The following is a 27785-nucleotide window of genomic DNA, read 5'->3' as shown; positions in this document are numbered from 1 at the left end:
TGAGATATAACAAACTGCAGCATGGACTAATCGATCGTTAGATCTTTTAATGTGAGGAAAAGTTGATCTAGTATTCATATGATAATTAGCATACTAACTGAATTGTGCGCAAAAGAACGAGCGTAACATGTATTTTTTAGGCTAAAAATAATGATTTCATTAAGAATTTCATTTTACTAATTTTATTATTCACTTATTACTTATGCACTTATTACTAGGACGAATTGATGATAAATGTTCACAGGGAAAGCTGAGACTATTCAAGCTGAGACTATAAATCAAACGATGTTTCACGAACATCGTCTAAGTTTCACGGCTGTCACACCTGAAGTTAATTGCTCAGTTCTTGTTATTTTGATTATACTCCGTGCCAGAGAAATTTGAAGTACTTATTTATTTAAATTTTCGAAGTACGTAATGTTCATCATGGTGCTTTTCATTAAATTATTTTTTATACGTATTCCGACAGCGTAATATATTTTTGCGATAAAGTTGCAGCGTTTACCGCCACGGGATACGAGTTACTATATATTTGAAAAGATACTTTATTTTTTGTTCTTTACGTTGTTTCAGTAGATGTGTGAGTTGTTTTAATGAGTTGCATATGAAAACTTGAAAAAATGAAAAAGTTAGCGTCGAAGCAAAAATAATATGCACATACAGTCAAAAAACATCATACGACTACATACTTGGTCAATCAAATACTGTTTTATTATATATTTGTGGCGTCACAGGTCGTCCTCTGTAAGGCAGTAATTGTATGCCAATCATTGGACAGGAGAAATTAGTAGAGGCGGCAGCATCTGGTTATATTTATTCAGTTCAGTGAGTTAGTAATAATCGTTTGTTACTCTGTTCACCCTTTCGCCATTATCGTTTGTGTTATAGCATGATTACCATCGTTCCTGCTTATTTAGTTTGAGGGCTATGCAGCCCTTGCCGCAATTGATTTCCGACACGTTACATATTCTCTGTGCACATGCATAAGCTTTTCGTTCAATCTTCCGGATCGTACCGTGACGTCACTACAATAACATAAATCGCGTTCACATTTTACTTTTCAATTTGCCCTATTAATTTTCCTGCTTTTCTTAATGATTGTTAAACGTAGTTACCACTCACGTTTTTCCGACACTGTCACATGGTATTTTTGTCATTCGCGGGTAGAGTTTGAACTCAAAACGAATCTGGTGATCAAACCAAAACGACGAATACAATCTTATAAGCCAAGGAAAGATCCCTTTAACGGTATATACCTTGACAATTAGCAAGTTTCAACAAATTCTTCATTAAGAACGTCATATTCATATTACATCATTTCTCTCGTTCTCAGGAAAGGGTAAGCCCGCACGCTGTGTCGATCGCCATGGCTCGTATCAACACATAAGAGTGGTAAAAAGAGACTTAAGTGACTTGACTGCCTCAATTGTAAAATTATGAACCGCATGATTTCGTATTGTTTCGTCGTCTTACACATCAATTCGCGTATTTTAGAGGCCGCTTCTTAGAAGAACCGCTTCAACTGTCAGCAAGAAGATTTTAGTTGATGTCCTACACGGATTTCAAGTGTTTCTAAACGATGCCACGTTCTGAAGCGATTCTGTCTGTGTTACCCCTTATCGGTATCGTTAATCTCTGTTTCTTCGCAATGGCTCGTTACCCAGGCTGACTATGCATACGCCGGGTGCCCTCAAAGACTGTTTTAGGTAGTATTGTTTCTTCTCTTTATTGACTTTGTGCAAATCATCCTAGACAGCCGGTCAACCGCAATGTTTCTGCCCATCATATGAAGCTAATACTGCTTATTAAATGCAATGAAAATTATGCAGACTTTGCACCATGCTCTCGATACATTGCATTGGTTTACCGGCTACTTTTGGTTCATAAAAATGGCGTGATTGCAGACAAAGTTTTCGCTTGAGGAACACGACTTTGTACAAGATAAATATCTTTAAAGATTTTTGAGTCAACTTCTTTGCCTCACTGATCCTCAGTCAGAGGTTCGAATTTGTGACTCGTACATGCTCATAAAGATATTGTCGGTTATTGGTGTTTTCTTTGAATCCCCTGCTGCTTACCAGAAGCTATATGAATGTGTGTGGTCTCCTTATTATCGTGTTTGTAAGTTACATTACAATAATTGTGTATTGGAAGCAATTATTATTTGACTAGTTATGATTGGCTACCGCTTTGTAATAACAATCCTCTTGATACGTTAGTTTAGTCTTAGTTTAAAAACGATCGGCCCCACCGACAATCACGATTTAGCAAAAAAAAAACACGGCAGGTAGCCAACGCTTCTATATGATAGCTATGTATCGTCTTCGATGCATGATTTTTGCTAGAATCGAACATATAGCTCAACCGAACACGACGTCGTCTGTGCCACTTATATCGGTCGATATTTTTTAAAGTTGTTCTGCCCGGTATTATGGAGGAGGTATTTGCAGATGCTCTTTTTGGAGGGCACTGCATAGGGCAGAAATACCTAAGCCAAGTATGTTGGCACCAGATAGGAGAAGCATAGCGATTCTGACCTCAAAGAAAATACCTACTACAAGAAGGAGCTGTGTAAGGTTTACTGGGCAGCTCCAATGTCTACACTACGCAGAAAAGTTGAATCCAATCTCAATACCAACCATTTAGGAAAAGATACAAAGCATTTTCAAAAGTTATTAAGCAGCAGCGGGACAGTTCAGACACCTACTATTACTAGCAGTTTCTCACTGTTTTTTGCGCAACATCTACAAACTCATAATCATACATTAAATAATAGTAGTAGTAATACATTTTTATAAATAACTAAGTGTAAATATCTTTCGAATTAATTCCAGGCTTCATGGGCCAGATAGATATTTCCCTCGAATCTCTCTTTCCATTCTCACCCAAAGTACACAGAGTTACTCGATAGGCCAGAAAGAATGTCATTGTGAGCTGTGAGTTATTCAATTCATGTTCAATTACTTTGAGACCGTTAGCGATTGTTTTCCTTTTCGTTAAATCGATCGAAATCCCGGACCATCTTCCTCTTTCAATGTTTTCTCGTTCCACAGCTGATTAATCATCGATCTTCGCTTGCGCCTATATATTTTTGCTCTGGATCGTATGATCAGTTTCGCCATTGATTTGTACGTCATCCTTAAAGTGTTAAGTCTTTCTTTGAGTTCTGGAAGATAATCTATGACGTATGGTCGGCTACGGCTGTATCACATATAACTCATGTGACGCTCTCAGTCTTGTCTGTTGTGCGCAGGTACTTCCAATCTCACTCAAGACATGTGTCAAGTACCACATGGTAACTTAGGAACAACTTCCATCAGGCTATTCGAGGTAAGGGCTCAGGAACTCTACCTTTCCAGAAGTATTCTGGTAAGGTACTTGCTTCTATTCTCTCATCGTTCTTTGTCTTTGTTTTTAGGGGTTGGCGCAGCCGGTAGCTTCGAGGACTTAGAGTCAGAAATTCTCCGGATTTAATTTAGTTAGGCACATGCAACATTGGTTAACAAATGAAATTATTATATGTCTTTATTATTTAGTCCTTGTGCTGGTCTGTTGTTCTACTTGGTTTTATTTGATATATATGAGCTCTGTCAGGGCGCTTACGGCATACGTCTCCAAGGTATCATATGGAATGGCGGTTCTTATCGACAGGAGCCTTTTTAGGGTCAAGAAATTCGCTTTGTTTTTCTTTAGTCTCATCAGGCGGTCTCTGCATTAATCACATATCGTCAGTAAGAGCCTCTGTCTTCCCTACGCAACCTTTTATGCTCTTGGCAGGACCTTTGCAGGCAATTTTTTTCAGCTTCGCTACTTTTTAAGCTACTTGATTGATTTGGGGCCTTCCCATACCATATCTTTTTTTACCATAACGCTTAGACGGCAGATGAACTCATTGATCTGTATTTCTACTTCATTAAATGAGAACAAGATGGGCCTATGAGTTTTGTTTTTGATTAGCCATATCATCCGACTTGTATTCAACACCAGTTGCGGCCGTTTGCCCCCCTTTATTCGATTATTTTTTCTAAAGCAATTTTACGCTTTGGTCTAATATTTTGGTACACTTTGTAAACTTTTTATGACTACACACTCTATGCCATTCGCATGTGCAGTCGTTTGCCCTCGCCCGCGTCTGAAAAACTCCAAACACAATCATAGACCATATTCCATGGCTGAGATCGAGTCACTTGAGCCAGCAATGCAGTTATGGTAAATTCCTTTGATATGTGAATGACGATCCTGTTAGCAAGATAAAATATGAGCAGCCTTTAAAGGTACGGGGAGGCTTTCTTTCCTGTCATTGCGTTTATGATCAGCTGCCACTGAAAAATTCGAAGCTCATTAAAAATACGTAGTCTATAACTATACAGATCCTTATTCTAGGATGCCACTCTCATAAGTGAAACGCAACTCCTCGTTAGGTGAACAAATAGTTTTATTTATTGATATCACTGCAAAAATGGTATAATCCTTAGTATGCAATGTGAACAAACGATGCAGCAAACACGAGTTTGCTAAGTAAGCTAAATAAGCAAAAATGCTGAATAACCTGATAAATAAATGTTAGTTGCTATTTTTTGCTTACGCTTTATCCCTAAGACCTATTTAAAGCAACTGGAAAATAAGTTTTCAGTTATTCTCTCCTTTCACAATCAAGTCATTCGGTTTTTTCTTTAGTCTCATCCTTTGCACTTACACTTCATCCAGAGGACTACATCTGGATAACCACTAGTACTATACCACGCACATAATTGTGTGTTTATATAAAGACTGGCGGATCGACATATTTTGCCTGGTAATGTTGCCTTAAATTGAGCCGCCAGGCTACTTCTAATACATTGAGTAGAGGAGCTTAAACTTTCGTTCTTTCATAATTTGTTATGTGTGCATTTGGACGGCCAAATAGGCCGCAGGTACAAGCTGGAACCAAAAACAATCCTCGCTCTCATTTCGATTTTTTAATATTGTGCTGGGCTTGTCTCCCATATGAAGTAATAACAACTGGAAGAAGAGTTCTGATAATGAAACAGCCAAAGGATGTAATGTTCCAACAAAGAGGCGACACCGCTTGCGGGGCTTGATTTCGCTATTTTCGTCGGTACGGTCAATTATGGTGATTTACTTAATTTAGCAAAAAGCTGCGCCAGCTTCAATTAATAATCTACGTACAATCTCTGGATATGTTTCAAATTGTGTAGTTTTTGAAAACGATTACAAGAAACCTTATCCCAAAAACCGTTAACTAAGCCGCGTTAATTTAAATCGGCATTTCAGAAGTTATTCTGAAACTGTTCTAAGTAATTTCGAATCTAAAAAACCGAAATGAGGCCAACAAATAGAAGCAACGTTTTTATCTGCTCACTTGTTTCGTTATTTTTATTATATTCAAAAGTTTGGCATAGAGGTATATTCGTATTGGGACTTATTTGGAAGACAAACTCGAAAGAATCCATCTGAAAAGCTACAAACATTCCTTTGGCGATGCCAATTTTAACTGCAATGGTTCTTTCAAAAACAAGAATATTTTTTATGCAGGTGTTTTCCTGAGACAGACCATCTCGAGTACGTGTATCCAAGGTCCATATTTGAGACATCAAATTTTGTTAAAGGATGCCTCCTCATTTAACGCCTGGCAGGTGTGTAAGTATTTTCGATGTGACCGTTCCGTAAAACAGTTCGCTAGATCAGAGCGGAGCAGGTTGTGTCTTTTCTTTGTGAGTGAAACTATTTGTCACGCCAACTATGTATGACTACGCTATTCATGTTTCACCGGTTAATGGAATGGCCTGCTATTAGTGTCCTCGACGAAACTACTGGCATGCCTTTTCCGTATAGCGATTAAAATCAAGGTGGTGGGTGCACTGCGTGATAGCAATGAACATAGCTAAGATACATGACGTCTGACATATCATTAGTGCATCTGCTGTCTTCTAGGCACAGCCCTGTAGGCGCCTCCTCCTCGATAGCCGCCTCGATGGCCACCACCTGTTCTACGGTTGCTACCGCTGCCGCTATAACCCCCACGATAATCCCTGTGACCCCCACCATCCCGAAAACTAGTCGCAGTAGTCTTGTTGCGATCTTTTGCATTTCCTGTTCCTGTGCTGTACGTTCCTCCGCCAGGGCCTCCGCGTTGATCCAGTTGCTGAGAACTAGAATCTCTTTCTTCCTCCCAGAATGTAGGTTCAATATCTTGTACCAATACCTAAAAATAACCCATAACATTTGTCAAATATTACTTTAGATGGCACTAAATATCTGTAATATAGTAGCAAACGTCATATAAACTATTCTGGATAAGCTTTGAACGTCTTATGTACGCCAACTTTTTTAAAATTGTATTTACAAATATTTCGAATTTTTCTTGTTCCGCCGTTAAACATTGATTTAGACGGCTCAGTCCCATTACAAAATTAAGTTTTGTTTAAGCTTTGTTTCGAACCTGAACCATGTTACATGCCTCTAAGTTTAGCGAGCATATACATAACCACTCCATTTCGTATTGTGATGATGACTTGAGTAAAGAAAAAAAGAACTCACCTCCTCATAGTTGCCATACTCGACAAAATACACCACGCACGTTCGTCCGCTTGCAGCCATTTCGTGCACGACAGCTCGGTACATGCTCTCATCTTCCCAATATTTTGCGTACACGCGTTGTCCCGTTTTCAACTTATGAGTGCTGTGATGATATTGGACAGCGGTTCCACCGCCGCAGTTTCGCACTGAACGGAGAGGGCCTCCAGTAGCTGTAGTAGCATTCCGGTCTGCCTGATAAGGGCCACTTCCGCTAGAACCGTGACTTCCTGACACGTTTCGTGTTTGGGGTCCTTGATTGTCTACCGTTGTCGTCGTCGCTATTGGTGAAGCTCGTCCGACTTCTTGCCCTTCGGCAAGACGAGATAAATTCGAACCTGACTGGTTTGGTAATGTCGGAAATTCGGCTACATAATTATTATCAGTACGCTGCTGTCCACGTTGTGTCCCCCGATTACTAGAGGCAACAGTATTGTCGTGACCGGAACGACGGTACGTTCCGTCTCGATAACCTTGGCTTTCGCGACTATCTCGATTGCGATGATCGTAAGAGCGCTCAGAAAAGCGGCGATTTAGGTCTTCTCTCGCCGTGCCTCGACTGAGCGACTGTCTTTCACCCCTGTTGCCTATTCCTCCCCTGGGTCCATCTTGTCCACGGAAATTGCCTTGTGCGCTAGAATGTAAGTTGGTTACCCCGGTGTTCCCCTGAAACCAGGTACGATTTCCGCGCTGTGCCCCATTATTTTCATAGTTTGAATATTGGTCACTAAATGGTGCAAATCCGTTGTGCCCATGCTGTTGATGTGAGCTATTGTGCGGCGTACGATTATCGTCACCACCACGAGCGCGTATTTGTGTGTGCAGCTGCTGCTGTTGTTCGGGTAAATTGACTTGCGTTGAGATCATGTCGAACAATGTAGTAGGAGCAGATGACTGCGCCTTACAGCTAATTAACGGCTCGGAGCCACTCGAATTGATGCTGCCGCCGCCGCTTTTTGGACCTCCCGCCGTGTCGCGGTCCTCGCGTCCACGAAGCCCTTTCCGTATTCCTTTCATGCCGTGGTCTCCCCGATGGTCTCCACTGTCGTCCCGAGTGCCCTCCATCAATCGGTTGCCCTCTCGTCCTCCATCTATACCCCCACGGGGTGGCCTGTCTCGATTGCCTCGTTCACCCCGAAGGGACAATGACTGAAAATACAACGCACATCAGTTTCCCGAACTTAGGTTGTACACTATTACATCTAATGGCAATCTCACTAAACTGTGCATGGTGAGGCAAATATGAAGAATGCAAGCACGAGTTTTGGGAAAATTGTCACCCCCAGTTTAAAAATTGTCACCCCCAGTTTAAAGTTCTTTTATTTCCAGAAAAATGCCGTATTACACCTTGTACTGTCGTTCATGGCGTCGCTTCTCGCCGGCGATCGAGCCAAATTAGTAAGAATTTTGATGAACAAAAAATACTTGCGATACGTGGTAAAATAAAAAATATTTGTAAAATTATTAGAGGCGACAAATTATTGCAAAAGTGGAATCTGTCCGAAGATAAAAAAGGGACTGCGTATGGAACACCGTCAATATTTTTCAAAACTAAAGCCTTTTACTATAAATAATCATTTGAAAGGTTCACAGTTCATGGCACGGAGCGTGGTGTGACCTCTTCTTTGATCTTATTGGCTTTGTCTATGACTGCGCTTATATTGACAATGCCATTATAAACACGCATTGCAAAATCTCGGCAACGAGGCGAAACTAATTATAATATAGATTGAATAGGCATCGCTAGATTAAGATATGAGGCAAAGCACAAGTACAAGGATTTCCTTAACCGCCACGTCGGAGCGAACTGCAAATAAAAAACTAAAATCGATAATATTGTGGTTTGTGTAGATGTAGACTGAAATAATCTGAATGTGGATGGGTTCAAGCTACCTTATTTACACGCCGATTGTCACCAGGGGATCGTAGTTAATAAATGCTCACCTTCAGCGCAGCAGCAACGTTGTAATTGTTGTTTCTCAAAGCGGAGCTAGCTGTTTCAGTCGAGTAGCCCCGCTCACATATAATTGCTATATCGTTATCGTGCATTTCACGAGCGCCTCCACCGAAGACCTTGCGTTTACCTCCGCCTTGAGTCGTTGCCTCTTCGATCGTAGAAGTACGATGTCGTTCAAATGCTTCATTTGGAGCTCCTTTTGATGCACCGGCCTAAAAAATTTAGCAATGTTATATTTAGTCTACTACTTAATATAAGCATTCACCTAAATATGGTAGTGAAGGGTATATATTTCACGATGTTTGTTCGAGAATCGTTTGTTTAAGTTGTAAGAGTAATTGAGACAACAATTAGGAAAGAAATACAATGTTAAATCTAAAAAAATATAAAAAAAAATAAAATTAAAAAAAAATAAAAAAAATCTAAAATAAAAAAAATGTTAATAGTATTCGAGATTTCTCATAAGTATTGTTCTACTCAGTTTTTTTTTTAGTTTTTGTACAGTATATGTATTTTATCGGTTGCCATTAATTGATAAACTAACCCTGTCCATAGCTTTGAAGGGCCCGCCCGTTCTTAATTGCTTGAGAAGATCTTTATCTATTTGGCCCCCAAAGGGCACCCAGGGCGGCGGCCCGGCTTCTCCCGATGTTCGTTTATGCTGCGATAGGTCTTTTGCCAGTTTCCACTTATCCACCAAGTGCTGCACGGTACCACCCAAAATTTTAAAATCCCTGTAAAGCATAGAAATCGTAACATTTTAAAAGGACTCATTTTAATGTAAAGAAAACGTATTGATTTTGAATCCTATAGTGAAATAGAATCAAACACATCTGCGTCGATGAGGTTGATTAATGAAACGGGCAACCTGTTCACATAACATCACCTGTTTACCTTTGTTGTGTGCTAGTTTGATTTAGATATGAGACTATGAGAAAACTGGGCAAATAGCATTTAAATATCCATGCAAAAATTAATAAACATTTTACAGATATAATTTTATTGTAATTTTTACTTTCCTGAGTCTCCGGATACATTTAACCATGTTTCTGGATTACGTAAGCCACTTTATATTAACTATAATTTTATAATATGTTAATGACATCGGCACATCAAGGATTTACGACATTTAGTTTCAACTATCAGCATCGCAAGCTTGCAAATTAGGGTATCGAAGAAGAAGAGGATATAAATGACGAACTTAACTCAAAAATGGCCAATAAATTCCTTGTATGACTCTGGTTTATAAGCCTTCACTTTGGCAAAAGAAAGATTTTGCCATGTTAAATCATGTTGCATTTAGTCCGCCAAAAATATCGAAATTGCGGAATTTCAGGCTTAAGTCAAACCAAACATACGTGAAGCAAGACAATATCTACAAATGTAAGTCTATCACTAACAGAAGCGTAGGCAATATGATAGTTTTAAACGAAACATACGCTAATTGCTACTTCAGATTGTACTGTAGAGATTTCAGTCAATGATCTTACGTGCTGTCAAAAATGCTTGTGTTTTTTTATACATTAAAGATATTCATTGTACAACATCTCCACATAAGAGCGCGCGAGGAATATGCAAAAAAGTTGGCTTATTGAATTAAATAAGTTCATAGTCGTGATTGAAATACTCAAGATGAGGATGTGCTAATATTGTATGTAAAGACTAATTCTTATCTCATGGCAATGATAATAAGCGAAAACACCTGTATCTCCTATTAAAACTTCCTAATACGCCGCGAACATATGGTACATATTATTGTTAAAGAACTGGACTAAATGATTTGGGCACTGCTAACAAGGATTGGTCCACAAGTTGCAAGGCACTCGTTTACTATATATATATATATATGCATAGAATTGGGCATTAAGGTTCGGGCAAACTTTTAGCGAGCTATTTATTGTAGTCGAAATGCGTTCACTTGCTATTTTTGGCGTTAGAAGAAAGCCGGTCTCCTTTGTAACGAAATACCAAAGTGGTCATGGCGAAAAACAGTACTTTATTTTCGGGATTTCAGCGAAGATCAGCTATCATGCTATTACTTCACGTTGGAGGAACTTCCACCAAGAAAAAACATTTTGGGTTACTCCAAATTGTATAGTCATGACATCACAAATATGTTTGCAGCTGCATAATAAGCATGTTTTAATATAGCACAACAAAAAATTTACGACAGACAGCAGTACAGGCTCGAAAGTTAATCAATACTGTTTAAAAATGCATTTTCTATGTTTCAGTCGCGGTGTTAGTAAATAAACTTGACGCAGCTTATGGTAGGCAACTTGTAAGGGGTTGACTGTTTGAGAATACAAGCATACTGGGATCAGCGCATGGCCGCCGAACAGCGCGGATTTGAGCTTACTGGTTTACTATGTATGGAGCGTTATTGAGCAAGGCTTCTACAAGTTTCGACACGCTCACTTGTGCAATGCAAGAGACATTCGTACATTGGCAAAGCGAATATTTAAAATAAATCTGTGAAAAATTTACATTCCAAGTCGATCCTCCAGTCCCAATAGATGGTGGTTACGCTAAATAAATATGACAGTCAGGAATTACGTTTTTAACACATGCTAAAAATCGTTAAAAGTTTTCCTTGGATACAGTCGCAATAACTCAGAAGAAAAAGCCTGTGTTTAAATGCCTCACTCTGTATATTAACAGATGAGTAGGAACGGGGAACAAATTGTGGAATAGAATAATCTTGAAATCTATGAAAAGGATTTGAGTATTCTTCATGAGTAGGCTTAGCGCAAAACACTAGAAATAAAAATCACATATTTAAAATGATTCGTGTTTACGGGCTAAAGGTTCTAAAAAAATTTCGTATGTAATTTAAGGACAGAAGAACGTATGTATTCAGTGATTACTGCGGTTAAAAGGAAATGCTGACTAAGCTTTCACACTTCCGTACGAAATTCCTAGATGTGAAGCCCGGTCTTCGTAAACGAGATTTACTCCTTAGTTTCTTAAAAATGAAACCTGAGTCGCCCGAAGAATTGTCCTTCATCTACAACAGTATCCAGTTGGTTAAAGAATGATTCATCACGCTAATGTACAACAAAACTATCGCATCAACCTTGCGGTTAACAAAGGCGATTAAGAGGGACGAGAAACAACAATTATTCTATGGGTATTTACCTTTCAGAGAGAAGAACGAATCCGTTGCAGACGGGCACTGACTGTGGGTTCAGCAGCAGCTTGGTGCCTGGAGGCGTATCCTGTACACTGAGCCCGCACTTGCCCCCCAAAACGGCAGAAAACGACGTAACCCCATCTGTCAGATGTAGCCTTTAACCAGAAAAATAAGCCAAATACACGTACGCTTGTTTACTATACTTTGAGGAATAGGCATTTGCAATAGCCATTTGAATCAAGGTAGTTTTTTGAGTTTGGGTATGTTCACGCCTAGAGGTTTACAGTACGTCCGTTAAAATTCTTAGAATGTTGTAAGTGCAAAACACCACTCAATATTATTTTTACGTATTCGGGAAGTAAGAAAAACTTTTTAAAAACATAGTTGTATAGATCCTTAGGGATGAATTGGAGCACATTTTCATCTGCTATTCTCTGCACTCATAGAATCAGTTTTTTCTACAACAAAATTACAAATTTACTATGGCACAGACAGGAGGATCACGTTCAGAAAATAGGTTATTGTGCAAGGTCTCTTATCCGTACAATTTTTCACTGAGGAAAGTCTGCAGTGTAAGTTCCTGCCAATCTAACGTTCTCGATAAAAATCCGAAAATTATTTCCAAGAAGCCAGGCGACAACAGGGATTAGACTGGGAAAATTCGAAAATTTCTCGGAATGAAACGATCTCGGGAATCTCGGACTTACAATGCAGAAATTAGCGCCTGTTTTGGGAGGTTTTGAAAGATAGAATATATATTGCCACTCAGTCATCTACATAAATCTGACAGTTAATTCTTAGACTTTTGATACCTTTTCGAGCTCTTGATTTTCTTGGACCGTCGGATTTTCGGACTTTCGGTCTACTATTGGTTCTAAATTTAAGTACGCCTGCACAGCATATGTCTCAGCATTTGTGTGTATAGATCGTGTTTCTGCATCTAAAAAAGAACCTGCGGTTTATCGCAGCTTCAGATAGGACTACCGTTGGAAAGCTAGTAGACGAAAATTACATTACGTTTTTTTTTTTATAAAACCTAAATATGTATTTTTCGGTGAATTTTTGACTTTTCGTCATATTCCACAATCTTGCAAGCTTTACAGAAACATCCAGTTTTTAATTGACTCTTTTATTAATCATTTAAATTAAATAAAAAAATATATATATAATATAAAAATTAATTAAACAGCGAGAAATTTCGCAATTATGAATCGACATAAAAATTCGATTGGCTGCCCCTCGGCTAACATATATGTCTGTGTTCAAGACAAAAATCCCGTTCACGATGCAATGGTGGAACAACGCGGTGCCCAGTCCTACATTCACCTTTTCAGCTGACTTCGCTAATTCCATTTCTAATAACCGTTCCCTTGCATATATTTACAGGGAAAAGCCTCCCATAAACTCGACAAATTTTTTATCTAATATTTCACCTTTACAGATCGAAATACTTCCCGAAAGCTCAAGACACACTAAGCATTAGTTGCAAAACACTTCGATATATATGTAGAATCTAAAAGAATTAACTATAAGGGGTAATAATTTCTTTCGATTTTTAAATAAATGACACAGCTTCATAATTATCATTGAGGATAAACAACTTTTATTTAACCTTACTTACAAATGTCTATATGTCCTTATTTCTTACGTATCCAAAATAAATAGCTACAAAAAAAAATAGAGCCTCTGCAGACATACATTTTATTCGTCCAATGGATAAATCCCACTTTTATAAGAATTAGTATTCTGAAAATCGAAACATGCGACTTATCTGACTTGGTTTTATGTGCTAAAGATCTGGTTTCCAGGAGTATTCTGATAATTTACAACAAACAGTAATCCAGCCATACAGAGTGAAAAGTATTATAAATGTACCAAACACTCCCACGAATAATGATTTCGTGGTCACTCTATATGTCTCTCCATGCATGTCCTGCTGAGGAATAACGCCTATTAAAAGATACAGCAGGTCCTTAACGGTCTAGGTGCTGGTACACTCCTAGCGCAGTGAAGAGACGCTACCTTATTAGCAGTTTCTAGGGAGAAATGCGATCCATTATGACCGTCACCATGGCGGGGAATTATGAAGAAAACCGTTGTAAACTGCTTTTTGGCCTGTTTATTAAAAAACTGAACGTCTACTAAAAAAGCGTACATGCCATACCGATGGAATAACCGAGGCTTTAAGAGCAACGCTCCGCAGAAATGGCGTGCAATATTGATGACCGACGTGAAGAGAACACTAGTTACGCCGCGCAGTTTGCTGCACGTGATGTTTATAGGTTTCAACGTAGCCTTTGACCTCCGGCTCAATATCAAGGCTGTGCTCATGCTGGTCAAGGTAACTGTCTCTATGGACATGTTTGATCTTCTCGTTGCGATTCTACACGAGAACAGGATAACCATTGACGACGAAGCCTGACTTTCTCCTTTAACATACACAACTGGCTTGGTTTAGGGTGACAACTTAAAAATCCATCTTATTCTCCATCTTGCCGACGAGCCTCTCTGATAAAATAAAAGGGCCAAAGAAATTCGTCGAAGTAATCCTGTATGCAAATAATTTAGTTTTATACAGATTGAACAGGTTCCAGATGCAGCAAATTCTAGCTCAGCTCCATGGAGCAACTAAAATTGGTAGTAAACCTGTGCAAGACGAAGACGACGAAGTTCAGAAGAGGAAGCAGGACAATGGCCGCTAACACCTTGTGCCTCATCGGGTTACCTCTTGCTTATGTTAACCGGTTCCCGTACTTAGGGTCACTTATTTCTGTCAATGGCAGAAGTTTCACTGCGCACGTTTCCGACAGATGTAGAAAGGCAGTTCGGCTGCATAAGCGAGCAAAATGTGGCAGCTGTATTCGTTTCGATCTTGATTATGTTCGAACTTCAAGAATTGCCCTTTGTGGTAGAAAACTAAGTAACCAGAATCGTCTTAAAGCAAGATTTTTCAAGTTTTATAAACCTCATCTACTGTCTCATCTACTTCTTGCCCTTACCTATCGCTGGAGAGTACGAAGCCTTAATGAAGGATCCATGGACTCGGGACGAAAGTTTTTTGGGAAGCAGGCGACAATATTGTATAGATGTGTTATAGTTCTCAGGCGCCATTACAAACAAGATACTCATATAATCGCGCCTAAAGGGGATATGTTTTCACGGATTCTACCAAATGGATCACATGTTGGCTACAGTTACCTCAAGAATTTATTCCCATGATCGTTGTCAGGATCAGCTTTTGGCGCTGCTGTGTTGCGAATGCGTTGTATTTGCCAGACCGCTGGACCGGACACTTTTTCCACGTTGCGGAAATTACGAGCCAAATCTTCCGGGATGCATCCAGAACCCATCTCACACAAATCCGTCTACAAGTCAAATAAATGAAACCATTTACCTCATCACTGTTAAAAAAATAGTGCATTAATGAGAGCATTATTAACTAATTATATACTAATTATTATAACTAATTATTAATGAAAGTATCAATTAACTATGAAATTATTATATCCATTAACGTATATGAAGCCCTCAATATACTGCTGACTTACGTGAAGAGCTCTGCGGATGACGTCGTCTGCCGAGCAGTTTTCTACGCCATCAGTCAAATCTGCAATCGCTTCTTTCAGAAGAAACCTGTAAATTATATTTTTGAACAATTTATATTTATTTAAGTCATTATTGATATATGTTTACATACATATACCTATAACAGGAAAATTATTAATTAGGGCTTATTTGTGCTACAGTCACAAACTCAAAACGTGCAACCCATAAACATGTTCCATTGCACATGGGTTGAACTTGGTTATCGGTTTCACGCTTTTCGCCTTGATTAAAGCGAAACTGAAACTGCTGTAATCCGCTATAATGCTGATGAGAGTAAGTTTAAGAAGTTTACCTATTCATTTTTTTTAAAAATAGAATATGCCTACCTGTTCGAAGAAACACTAAAGAGTTACCGCTATATCAATGATAAAGCTCAGTAAATATGCTAATAGTTTCTGTATTCCATAAAATGTCCATTACAAGAGGGCAAAGTATTATCACCAAATTATATCAATTTCTTTTAAGTAAAAATTTTCTGCTATCAAATGCCTACTTCTTACAGGACAAAACAGTGAAAACCACATTGCTATCAGATCGCCAAGCTGACGTTGTGACGGCAATTCAGTTACTAGCAACTCTGTGAGTACGTTCAAATATAATAAAAGGAAACTATCTTGCGCCTGTGTTCAGTATGCACTACATAAGTATATATCAATGACATTGCTGTTTTCACTCACGCGGCTCTACTATTTGAAAATAAACAGGCTGCACGAAGAAATTGAAAAACTTGCGTGTTTTAATCCAATTCAATAACGCTGCCCTATTTTTGTAATTCACAATAGCGTTTGTATTTTTTAATTATCCACCCGGAACTAGTAAGTTTTAAGTAAGTTATAAAGAAATACGTATGTTAAAACTGAGTCTCATTATACCATCCGATGTCATTATCGTGCTATATATTACTCCATATCAGTTTTGGCGCATGCGAGGCAAATACATCAATGCTCTTTGTTCGTCCGATTGTACGGGCGTGTTTACGTGCTATTGGCGTTTTCATATCTTAAAAAAACAACGTATTTATGGTTTCAAGTACAAACCTTTCGACCACAGAATCTTTCACAATCTTTGTAACAAAGAATAAAGAGTTAGCAAACAACACGTTTTCAACTTCGCTGATTTTACAAATGCTCTATGAACTATTGGTGGCCCAGAATTTCTCTAAGAATATGCTACAAAGAAAAAATTCTTAATAAAATTTTTTTATAGGCCGAAATATCATATTCACCGGTACCTTTACGGCATACGTCTGTCCACAGTAAACCTTCCGAACAAAAAATTAAATCTCATTCTAATTGTAATTGAATGTTCATTGTACGGTAAAAAATAAGCAGCTTATCCATTCTTTCTGTTCCAAAGTGAGTCAAGCTGCAAGAATACAGAGCGACCATCGACTCAAACTCAAATTGTCAATATTCCTGATTGGCCGTGCCGGTATGTTGAATTCCTTAACGTTTCTTATTGTTTCAACACTTAGATTCATCACGAAAGACTTTGATACGTCCTCAATGATACTAAGCAAGATGTTAGTGACAAAGAAACATTAGAAAAAAGCATATTTCTTACCATCCGCGTTTGCGGAGTTGCTCGTCGATCGATGCCATCTTGTTGTATCTGCAGCGGCAGCTCTAGACGCGGCAGTGCTTCGAATCGAACCAACTTTACATCACCGGCATAAGAGTCTTATTATCACCTGGCGAAGGCGCAGCCGAAGGTTTACTTCTAGTAGCTTTGAGCAATCCCTAAAAATGTTTGAACGCTATATAACACCCTTTGAGAGCAATAAATTTGATTAAATATATTGGAATTTAATTCGAGCTACCGCACGACGTGAACTCTGTGTGTATACAAACAGATTGTTCGAATTGAACTTTTGAGTTGAAGTAAAGCAAATTACTCAAATCCTTAAATTCTCTCTCGTTATCCCAATTAATTGTGCAGATATGTGAGATCGTGGTAGAAGCTTCCCGCAATTAACAATTCATCATTTGTGCTCATCATTCATATAACTCCCATCGCAGCCCGCATTAAGGTGCTATTTTGGTACATGTTCCCTCACGCGTGTCCAAATGACGTATTCCGCAATAAAATTTGCCCTGTAGCATGAGGCAGAGTAATGCAGAATTATTTACAGAATATCATTTCCATTAATGATAATTCTCTCGACTGCTTACTCCTTAAAATAAAGGACTTAGTTGTATAAGGCTTGCTATTAAAATATATATAAAGGTGTTTTGTATCTCCTAATGCAATTACTGTGATTCCACTAATAAAACAATGTCTTTAAAAAAATAATTCGCCTCACCAGGTACTTGAATAGAACGTTTGGAAGCTCATCTTCTAAAGCATAGAACAACCAACTGCTGTTATGGGCAGTTATGTCGCTTAATCGAAAAGTTTCGTTTATGACGGTTGTATTAGAACTTAGCTACTAGCAGCCGAAGTGTGGCATTTTGAGTGTGGAGAAAAGCGCTGGAGACCCTTAATTAAATGCATTTGAATTTGACAACATACATAATTTAGCGAACGTAAGAACTGCTGCCCAAATTTGTTTCCTGAGATTCATAGACCGGCGCTCAATACACTTACCTACCCGACAATAAATATTTCACAAGATTGCTAGTTGCGTATAGTGGAATTGTAATCATTTTAGAGACCAAACTGTGCAAGCTTAAACATTAAAACAGTGAACATCGATACCAAGACGAGTAATTAAGCAACCTTTTTAGCATGTCGAAGTTGTAAATGGTAAATAAATGTCGAGATTGTTTTAGATATTTCTGCTCTCCTTTGTATACACGCCATACAGATGTTACCCAAATTTTGCAATATACAAGTTAACAACTGTTAAATTTACGTACAGTAGATAAACGTATGCATATATGTCATTTCAGGAGTATGCATAGTGAAAGGCTTTATTCTTAACAATAATAGGTTATTCATTTTGTAATATTTTTGTGCATTGGTAAAGAACATAAATATACTACTCGATTAATCAGAACCGCGTGGAGTAACTTTCTTTTATTATAGAACGCCAGGACAACTTATACCAATACTAAACGTTAATTATAAAATGTCTGTTTGATCTGTTCACTAGGTGGTACACGACTAGAGAGTACAAACCCAATGGCCAAAAATAAAACCATGATTAAAAAGTGTCCTCAGTGCGAAAATGAGGTAAGAATAGGATACATTTCTACATATTTGCGGAGGGAGAGTGTATTTGTACATTCATTACAAAATGCGTTATCAAGCTATACCCTCCAAATAAGCTTTGTAATCTAATTAGTTCGATTATAGTGGCAGAATACATACGAGCAGTCGAAATCAGGAAAGAGTTAAATTACCTCGAGGTGTAGATACAAAAATTAAGGGATAAGGCCGAAAAACTTAACTCACATAAGTAATGTAGTTTATTTTGCTTATTATAGTATTATAATTTCCGTAAGTAGTTTAAGCTAACAATTTAGCTTGCGAGCGCCTTCCAGTAGTGTATCAGTATAATGTTATTCTGGTATGGAGCTATTTGTCTCTAAAACCTACTTGTGGCACAACGTGTATATATATATATATATATATATATATATATATTATAAGTGGCAGGAAGTACAAGTCAAGAATGCAGGGTAACTATTTGAATTTATCTAATACGCATTTAGTCTTCAACTTGCATTGTTGGAATGCGTTTCCTCGCTTTTAGAGCATAACAACGGTTTTTTAGGTTCTTGTAGAAGCTTTTTGTGGGTTTCAGCGTCTCTTTTATTGCCATAAAATACTGTCAAACTAGTGGCGCGTGAAGCACATCAAGGGATGTGGTTTTCTCTAGGCATAGTTGTATTGCCATAAGCTGACAGTAATACTCGTGAGTCTGGCCGAACAGCATCGCTTGACATTTTAATATGTATTATTTTTTCCTTAAACGTGCTAAAGGCTGAAGAATGCTATGTAAAAGCTCTACGGCTTTATATATATATATATAAAGCTTTATATATACAGGCCGTTGCGTTCAGATTGGGAAAAATTTAGGCAAGGTAGTTCTCGTAACGGGCATGGATTTATCTGCTAAGCGAATAGATAAACTTGTCATGGCGAAAAGCAGTGCGTTGTTTTCGGAATTTGCGAAGGTCAGTGATTATCTAATATTCCCGCGACAGACGAGTCCCCTAATGAGATAAAGATTTTCTTTATTTCCGAAAATACGTCAGGACTAGTGCCAGTTTTCAGACGATTTCTGAAAAGCTTAAGAAAAACTTTCATAAGAAGAGTGGAGGTCCTTAAAAAAAAATTTAGATTTAAGACGTTTAAAAATTCATCAAAGTGGCTTAGAAAGCTATTTTGGATATTTCTAGGTCTTTGACTCACAAACCAACGGCCGTGTTAAAGAAAAGAATATAATCGCCAATTTAATCATCGGAACAAATTCCAATGATCAATCTTTTTTTGTGCTTTTTACTACCTTTTAAGCTTTTTGACTATTCTTAGCCCTTTTATATTGGGACGTTTGGTCTGCAATTGGCCCAAAATTCGATTCCGTTGTATTGAAGTTAATTTTTCGTATGTAATATATCTAAGCGACACTTTAGCCAGTTTACATTTACTAATATCGCTTGACGCACGACGACTAGTAATAATTTACTTGCTGTTTAAGAATAAATAGTTTGAGATGGACTAATTAGTAGATTAGGTTCTGAAACCGAGCTGTAATCGCGGTAAATAATGCTTATATTGAAAGAACAGGACCATCAATAATAACACTTCTATCACGTATAAAAAAAAATAATTGAATTTTCTGTTTTTATTTAGAGACAATTTTAGAAACAAAAGCTGAGTAAGATTCTCAATTTAGACGCACCACCCTGTAATTACGGCCAAACATTTATCAGAAGTGCAAAAAATTTAAGTACAAAGGGAAATTCTGTTAGAGCATGATTGGTCTTAATGTCGAAAAATTAAATTTTTTTTACCATTAGTATATGTTCGCTACGTAGATCGCTATTTGCAAGTATGCTTTAGCTGACAATAAAACAGCACATTAGGAAACCCCATATCTAAAAACTAACGTTTCTGCTCCTTGTTTGAAAATATAAAAAATTTTTCCGAAGACCTGTAAGGTACGTGCAGCATTATTTGTATTACATGGTGGCAAGCAAACGTATTTGAATAGTCAAAATGTCATTTTCCAAGACACCTCGGAACGATTAACTGTAAGCTGAGAGGTGAACGGGCGTGTCAACTGGCAGGTCACACCCGGTGCCGGCGATTGCTTAGATAGTAACAACTGGATGTATATTATAGGTGGCGACAGCGACCAAACTTTGTCCATGTGGATTTAGTTTTTTCGAAAAACGGAAGTCATCACGTGCATCAGAAGAGGTAACTGAGATTACTACACGGACAGCAACAACAGGCGGCTCTGAGGGGGCGCGGAGACGCGGCGTACGTGTGAGGAAGGAGACTCAAACGTATGGAACGACTGTGCCTAGTGCAACGCTTGATACAAAAATTCGTTCTCCTAAAGGTATGTAGACCCGATTTCATAATATTCTTTGGCTTAATACGCTTAATATGCATTTTTCGATTGCATGGAATGCTAGTTTTTGCTGTTATACTTTTCAATTAGAGCAAAGTTTCTATTTCACTCTCTTATTTCAGTAGTACGGAATAAATAGAACTTGGCTCGAATTACACGGAACTTTTACGATCGCGCAGAGTAGTACACAACACCGGTGTATGCAAGAGAATGCTTTTTTTTTGTGTATTACTTCGATTAATCTTCTGATCTGTCTATTAATGTTTTGTCTATGCCTTGAAGGGGTCGTGGCATCGAGTAGCGGTGGGTCGAAAAAGCGACGCGGAACAACCGGGGGAAAGGACTCTCCGGCAGCGGCCGCAGCAGCAGCCCAAGACGAAGATACAAACTCCGAAGAAGGAGCCAAACGCAAACGAGGTGTGTGTTAAAACTAAACTTCTCTTACCGAACAGCACTTAAAAAATTAATGCTACACATGACATATACAGAGAAAACTTACATGAATCTCACAGTGACCCTATTTGTACTAATAAATTTTAGCTTTCAATTTTTACGTTTACAAAAGTCAAACGCCTATTCTCTTCGAATATTAATTTTAAATTTGGAAATCATGATTAAGACTAGACATGCTGCTAAAAATACAACCGGATTTGTACCATATGTATCTTTAGGTATGCTTTAGATACGAATTGTGAACACTTCAGTTTCTTTTTACTACAAAGAATGCAATATCAAGTCTTTCGTGTAATCTAATTTATGTACTTATACATATAAATACACACAGAGGGAAGGCCAAAATGAAAATGGAAAAAAAGAGGATCTCAATTTTCTTCTCCCAGAAGGTAGTCGAGGTTCGTATCTATTTCTATTCTACATTTCTTACATTCTAAATAATGCATGGTTTAAATCATAAATGATTAATTTGACTTGGCCGGTCAAATATAAATTTCCCAGCTGCAGTATGTTACAGATGAGTGGCAGTTTTGACAAAAATATTAAATAATCTCAGCTTAATTCGTTTCACTCCAAACGCAAAAATCCTCAATTTCTTTGGAGAAACAAAGTCTTTGTTAGACTTTCATTACTTAGCTCTTCTACAGTTTACTAAAGCCTTACAAATATGGGGAGTAGCTATATTTCATAGAGCGGTACGGAGAGCTTTCTTATAGATTGTAGATCTGATCACAACAACATTCCTTCTGTTGCAGAACATGTATCAAAGACTACCTTCCCTTGGTATCTCAAGTAGACGTGTTTTACTTATATCCGTCAATAGTGCGATAGTTAAGAGCTCTTCCTTCCTATTAATGCAGAACATAATATTTATTTCAGTATTTAATTGGCAGATTTGTCTAATTAAAGGTAATTTGATAACTTTATTTTTTTTAATGAGAACTTTTCTTTGAAATCTAAAGTTAAATAGTAGTATCTATTTAAATACTTACTTTTACTATTAACGCGTGCGTCTCATACTGTTCACCTTATATTATCTGCGAAGAAAATTGGTGCCTGCAGTACCAGAGGAATCATTATAGTTTTACGTCACACAGTGCCGTTAAGCAACCTTCAAACGGCTTAGCTTAGACCACCTCACCTGATTTGCAGTCTGGCAAGTAAATATGTTACTACTAAATCACCATGGGAAAAGGATCGTCAGTACTGCTACTATTACTGCAGTCTTCTTGCAAATACGAAAATACGTACATTCGTTTTCGCACTTCTAAGTAATTCATAAGTTGAAACAAGAACGCATAAAAAATGTTAATTCATCTTTCTGAAGCCTTTCCTCTTCGGCCTTCACCCATCAAACGCATACACGTTCCTAAATCATATTTTCTTAAGCAAGCCATTTTATGGATTTATACCTTTTCTAAATAGTAAAATGGAAGTCGGTGTAATTTTTTTCCAATACAAAAGTAAATTTAAAGAATAATATCCATTCATATTAAGACACATTATAATTCTTCTTTTTGCAGGTCGGAAAGGACGCGATGAACGATTCCAGGAACAGGAGGAAAAACTAATGTCGAAAATTACATCTGCTCAAGCGAAAAGGTTCGTATACGTAGAATATGTATAAAAAAATACGAAATTTGCTTTTTTTTGTAGGTGATCTACAAGAGGTTATAACTGAAATCTGTAATGATAATTTACTATGATAACATCTTTGATCGCTGTTTGGCACAGGCATGCGCTGATACTAAGTCATATCAACTACATGATTAGACGGGAGGGATTTCATCAGGAACTTGACAAAGGTACTGTCAAGCAAAAAAGGGAGTCCAATTACGAAGAAGCTATAGAGGATACGGATGCCTCCAGCTGATCTGAGTCAGTTACTTCAGAGGGTCGGGTTATACCGAATATTAACAACAGATGTGCTTTGAATGCATCGTGCTTAAACTGTGAGCGGCTAGAACTAAACTGCAATGTATTTATGAAAAGTGACAGAAGATCAAGCCGCCGGACATACGGTGCCTTTGATAAAGATCGATATTACTTCCGGTAAATTTGTAGCTATGGATAAGTCGTTACAGCGCTGCAACTGGTCGTATCGTAATATATCTGAAGTAATTGGTTTGTCTCCCTTGACTCCCAATTAAAAGCACATTTAAAAAGAGGACCACTTTTTTATATTGCACATAAGTAGTTCTAATCCCTTAGTCTTGAAAATAGCTAACAACCTTTGTAGATATGTACAATTTTGAAAACATATATAATAAATTCAATGTATCTTTATACTTACCAGCCGAGTCTTCCTTAACCAGACTTTTTATCACGTGATACTGTCATGCACATTTGGATGGCGAATAGTAGGGTTGCTTTCATGATTCACGTCTTTTAATATAAATAATTGTGTTAAAGGATGTACATACGTACCCTCTGTGTGACTAGTAGATCCGGCCGGCTTTGGAATTGAATCTTTAAGTTACGCGCCGCTAGCAGGCGAAAATTAGCTACTAAATACGCTAAAGTTGTTGCAAACCGTAAGTGAAATGATTGAGTTTACTCCAGGGAAAATATGATCGGAAAGAAAAACATACTTAGTCCAGAATATTAATCCCCGGTGGTCAAGTTTTCCCTTTTCAAAGACCACAGCGCTGTGAAAATTCGTCAAAGGTTGGTGAAAACATTATACATAGAGGCCTTAAGCGAAAGCACAAAATGTGTATGGGGCGAACGTTTTAATAAAAAAAACTAAAGGCCAGCGAAGAGCTGGCCAGATGTCAGGACTCGGAGGGTAAAAACGCATTGCTACAACCAAAAAGGCCTTACAAGAAAGGAGAGCTAGGAGTCTAAGGGCGCTATCATCTAAAACTGGCGTTTCACGGGTGACATGTCACAGGATTATAATTGAAGTACTGAAGATGCGGAAACTAGATAAAAATAGATTGGCAATGCGACTGATGTATTCCATGTGCAATTTTGCGACCTTAATCAACGAAAAATCTGCCTGGATGGTTCAGTTTATACCGCTAGTTGGAGAGGGAATAGGCGAACGTAAAACGCCGCGCTGGAGGAAAAATAAGCTCGGTAAAAATATCAAGTAGGCTCGAACGTAAAAGATGGGAGTAGTTGCCGCGGGCATCAGCGCTACCAGCTCTTATAAGATATTCGTTGATAATGAAGCAATGAATGCAATCCAGTATCTCGAGTTCCTGAAGAGACTCATTTGCTATTAATGCGGTGATCGAAAGCAGGCGGGCTGGCAACTTAATCACAATGCCGGACCTCATCGCTATGCCTTAGTTATTTCCTAGATTAAGTAACAAAATATCGAATATCGTCTTTAGTCTGCTCATTCTCCCGATCTGCATTCATGTGATTACGAGGTTTTTCGTGCCCTAAAAGAGGCGAATGATGAGCAAGCATTTCTAACTTCCGAGTGTAAAAAATGAAACAAATGTGTAAGAAATGAAAGAGAGTGCCTTTAATATATACTTCAAAAAATTCCAGCCCAGTTAGCTCAAAATTACTAAAGTTCGAAGTCCATTGAATTCACTTGTAAGAGGCCAGTAATAATTTTGTTACCTCATGTTAGCTAAGATCGGAATGTACTCTATTGTGCTCACGCGTTTCTTTCTGTAACTGGCCAAATATAGTTATATATTTATTATGTTATTATCGAGCGGTCTGTTCTTCATTCCTTTTTATGATTTGTTATTTTTCAATAAACCGAAATAGTTCACGTATGTATTCAAGTCTAAAAGTCGTGCTCTCCATTAAACGCTTAAACTTTTCGGAAACGTGATATAAAAACTAGAAACAGACTAGAACAGATTTGTCAATCAAATACGTTTTCAGTTAAGCCAAGATTTCTTTTATTTTTCATTACATTTCATCAATCAATGTTTTAAGTAATTTCACGTATTTCATTACAGGAAGAATTTTAAAAGATTTGTGCCACTCCTATTAACGAAGGGGCCCCTAGCACTCATGTCACATTTTGTCCATAGCTAGTGCAATGGTACAAGGCATAACTATTCCTTATTACAGTTTTGGATTCGTGTGATTAGTTTCATATCCTTATTTGAGTGCTCTAAAGAACTAATAAATAATAACACTTGTGGTATAAATCAGGTTAAGAGGTATGTATACACAGTCCGAGATTTGATTTTACCCAAAGCTGTCCGACGACTCTTCAAAGAAATGTGCTATTCATCCTATTCATTCCTGCAAACTCCAGTGGTGCAAAACATTCTTCCTAGCATTTAGAAATCTGTTTCATCGTAAATCCTCGATGTATGTTTTAGTTCTATTTGCTCCCATTTAGTATTACCTTCTCGGTATACACGTTTCATGAATCCAATGTATAAACGATTTATGAAATCAGTATTTTCTTTTAGTACAATCGTCATATATAAGAACAATTAGATAGTTGTAGGAAAAATAAAAAAAGGGCTAAAGGTCAAAGTCAAGCTGTTTAATAATATAAATTTCTAAAATCTACGTCCTTGAACATCGATGCCGAATGCACCCAACTCGTTATATACGAATTAAAATCAGGTTAAGATGACACTACGTTAGAGCTATAAACATCACCTCTCCAGGTGATGTTTTTTAAAGATATTATGAGGCTTATTTGTTTTCGGTCTACAAAAGCATTTTCGGCTTTTTGATCATTGATCTACCTCAATTTTTTCATTCAATCAATAGTATTAGAAGCCTTTTCACCAAAGTGATTGCCATTAGGATTTGAAGTCTTTTGGAAATTTGTAAGCATTGCGAAGACTCCTTTATGGTAGAACTCTTAAGTCTTAGTGTCCAAATAATCGGAGACCCATTTTGTGAGTTTCCAAAATTACAAAAAAGGGTTTTTTGGCCAACGATTTTTTATCGTTGTAAATAGGTGGTACCCTGAAGAAGCCAAGTCCGGAAAATAGGCCGAGTGGGAACGAGCTTATCGGCTCAGCTGGAAGACGGCTTATTCTACCTTTAGACCTTTTTGTGGACAAATAGTATGATTAAATAAAATTGCTTTGGGATTTCCTGGACCTGTTAATGACTTTTTCTTCATAACAGAGTTCTCTCCGCTCATTTTTTCCACTCAGTTATTATTAGGTCCGTTTCATGGGTATTCAGAACAGACACAATGCAGCACTTCTTCATCTTCAGTCAGGGACGCATAATTTTCATAACGTGATTATCTCGCTTGTCCTGGATATACTTAATATTTTACGTTCAGAATTTGTACTACATTTTTTTGTAGGAAAGATTTAGTACAGAGAGTGTTTTTTAACGACTTAATAAGGAGAGTGAGGCGCAGTACCACGTTTTAGCTCCTCGACGTGCTCGATAGCATGCAGAGGATTTGAAACTCTCTATAAAGTCACTTTTAAACGATCAAGATGTTCTTGCTCTTGAACTGAATGTTTATCAAGCAATGTTTTTAATTTTAAAGCGGTCGGAGATCCAATCCATTTAAAATGCATTTAAAATGTAAACGGCACATAGTGTCTTAAATGATACTTTTGAAACTTAATTGTAATCTTTATTTTTAATCATTGCAAGTACATCCGTATAATAAACGGTTCAATGTTTCAGGACTCAAATGTCGAAGCATCCGAGGTAGGGGCCTTGCAATATATTTGTGCGCCTATATTGATTATTATATTAAATGTGTTTGTATTATAAAAATATGTTTGTTTAACATAGTCTTCGTGTTATGACTGAGCTGACATGACATTATAAGGTTATATATTTGGAATGCTTGATATGATTGGTAAAATGATTGCTAAACGTCAAAAAATAATTATGTATATGGGTGCAAAAACAACGATCACGTATTTGCAAACTAGAAAATAGCGAAGTATAAAGCATGTGAGCTCGTAAAGAGGCTGCAATATAAAACACCTTGGAAGTGTGTGCAAATCGACAGCTATTTAAGATAAGTGACAGAGTGTAATTATCATAAGGTATGACTAACACGCATTACACGTTAGTTATTCAGGATATTTTAAAACTGACGGTCAACTATAGAAGAGATGATTGACCCAGTAGGGGAAACAAGCCCGCAGTGAGGCGCGCATATTCATTTCAACGCTAAACTTGACATTTTTGTTGGCGAGAGTGGCAATTACGGAAAGTCATGCATTTCCGATTAATTCGTCCCAACGGTTGTTAATGATGCCAGATTGTCGAATATGCATAATCTCAACATCATATTAGAAACCGCAACGCTTGCTGTTTTGTTTCAAATAATATGTTACCGGATTAATAAAATAATGTAGGAATCGCAGACCAGGCAATGTTTTAATACAGGCCCAATTATTCGGCGAGAAATTGGGATACCCAGATTCTATAGATTGCCTTTAGCTATTGCATTGGCAACTTGTTTTGTTTAGGCATTCCGTCAGATACAGCGCCAGCGATTTTCAACCTTTGCACAAGACATTGCAAAAGAATCTTAACCGGCGCAGCATGCCTACCGCGCAATCCTATCATAGACACTGGGCCTTCGGGCAACCACTGTAGAAAAGGTCGAT

The 27785-nt window shown here is 37.8% G+C and overlaps 3 protein-coding genes and 1 long non-coding RNA gene across 13 annotated transcripts in view; 2 read left to right on the top strand and 2 right to left on the bottom strand.

Moving 5' to 3' along the window:
• LOC111253479 (F-box only protein 11-like) overlaps positions 1-1351 on the bottom strand; it is a 39003-nt gene extending 37652 nt beyond the window's left edge. The window contains exon 1 of the mRNA XM_086993817.1: positions 1123-1351. The gene's annotated coding sequence lies outside the window, so the exon portion shown is untranslated. The remainder of the gene's footprint in view (positions 1-1122) is intronic.
• A 219-nt stretch (positions 1352-1570) lies between these two features.
• On the top strand, positions 1571-15830 carry LOC111252267 (uncharacterized). 6 transcript variants are annotated; one of them, XR_015330723.1, is made up of 4 exons: positions 1571-1706; positions 2835-2936; positions 3235-3330; positions 15775-15830. It is a non-coding gene; the product is annotated as an uncharacterized LOC111252267 (long non-coding RNA). The 6 variants fall into 6 exon arrangements; XR_015330725.1 differs by lacking the exon at positions 15775-15830 and adding an exon at positions 10768-11677 and having other exon boundaries at positions 3254-3330; XR_015330722.1 differs by lacking the exon at positions 15775-15830 and adding an exon at positions 10768-11677.
• Positions 4418-16984, bottom strand: LOC111252265 (tudor domain-containing protein 3-like). Its single transcript, XM_022809823.2, has 8 exons — positions 16836-16984; positions 15215-15299; positions 14865-15031; positions 11672-11821; positions 9078-9267; positions 8521-8745; positions 6541-7725; positions 4418-6205 (listed from the first exon to the last, which is right to left on the bottom strand). The coding sequence occupies exons 1-8, from the start codon at positions 16871-16873 to the stop codon at positions 5912-5914; spliced, it is 2334 nt and encodes a 777-aa protein (XP_022665558.1). The 5' UTR covers positions 16874-16984; the 3' UTR covers positions 4418-5911.
• Positions 15769-23544, top strand: LOC111252266 (uncharacterized). 5 transcript variants are annotated; one of them, XM_022809827.2, is made up of 6 exons: positions 15769-15851; positions 18367-18446; positions 20565-20787; positions 21082-21216; positions 22776-22854; positions 22987-23544. In XM_022809827.2, exons 2-6 carry the CDS (start codon positions 18396-18398, stop codon positions 23123-23125), a joined length of 627 nt encoding a protein of 208 aa, XP_022665562.1. In that variant the 5' UTR covers positions 15769-15851; positions 18367-18395; the 3' UTR covers positions 23126-23544. The 5 variants fall into 5 exon arrangements, with proteins under 5 accessions (XP_022665562.1, XP_086849944.1, XP_022665559.1 ...); XM_086993818.1 differs by lacking the exon at positions 15769-15851 and adding an exon at positions 16681-16703; XM_022809824.2 differs by lacking the exon at positions 15769-15851 and adding an exon at positions 17115-17301.
• Positions 23545-27785: the final 4241 nt, after the last annotated feature.

This window comes from Varroa destructor, unplaced genomic scaffold, assembly GCF_002443255.2.
Source record: "Varroa destructor unplaced genomic scaffold, Vdes_3.0 BEIS01000006.1, whole genome shotgun sequence".
NCBI classification, from domain to species: Eukaryota; Metazoa; Arthropoda; class Arachnida; order Mesostigmata; family Varroidae; genus Varroa; species Varroa destructor.
This window is presented reverse-complemented; position numbering and strand designations above follow the sequence as displayed.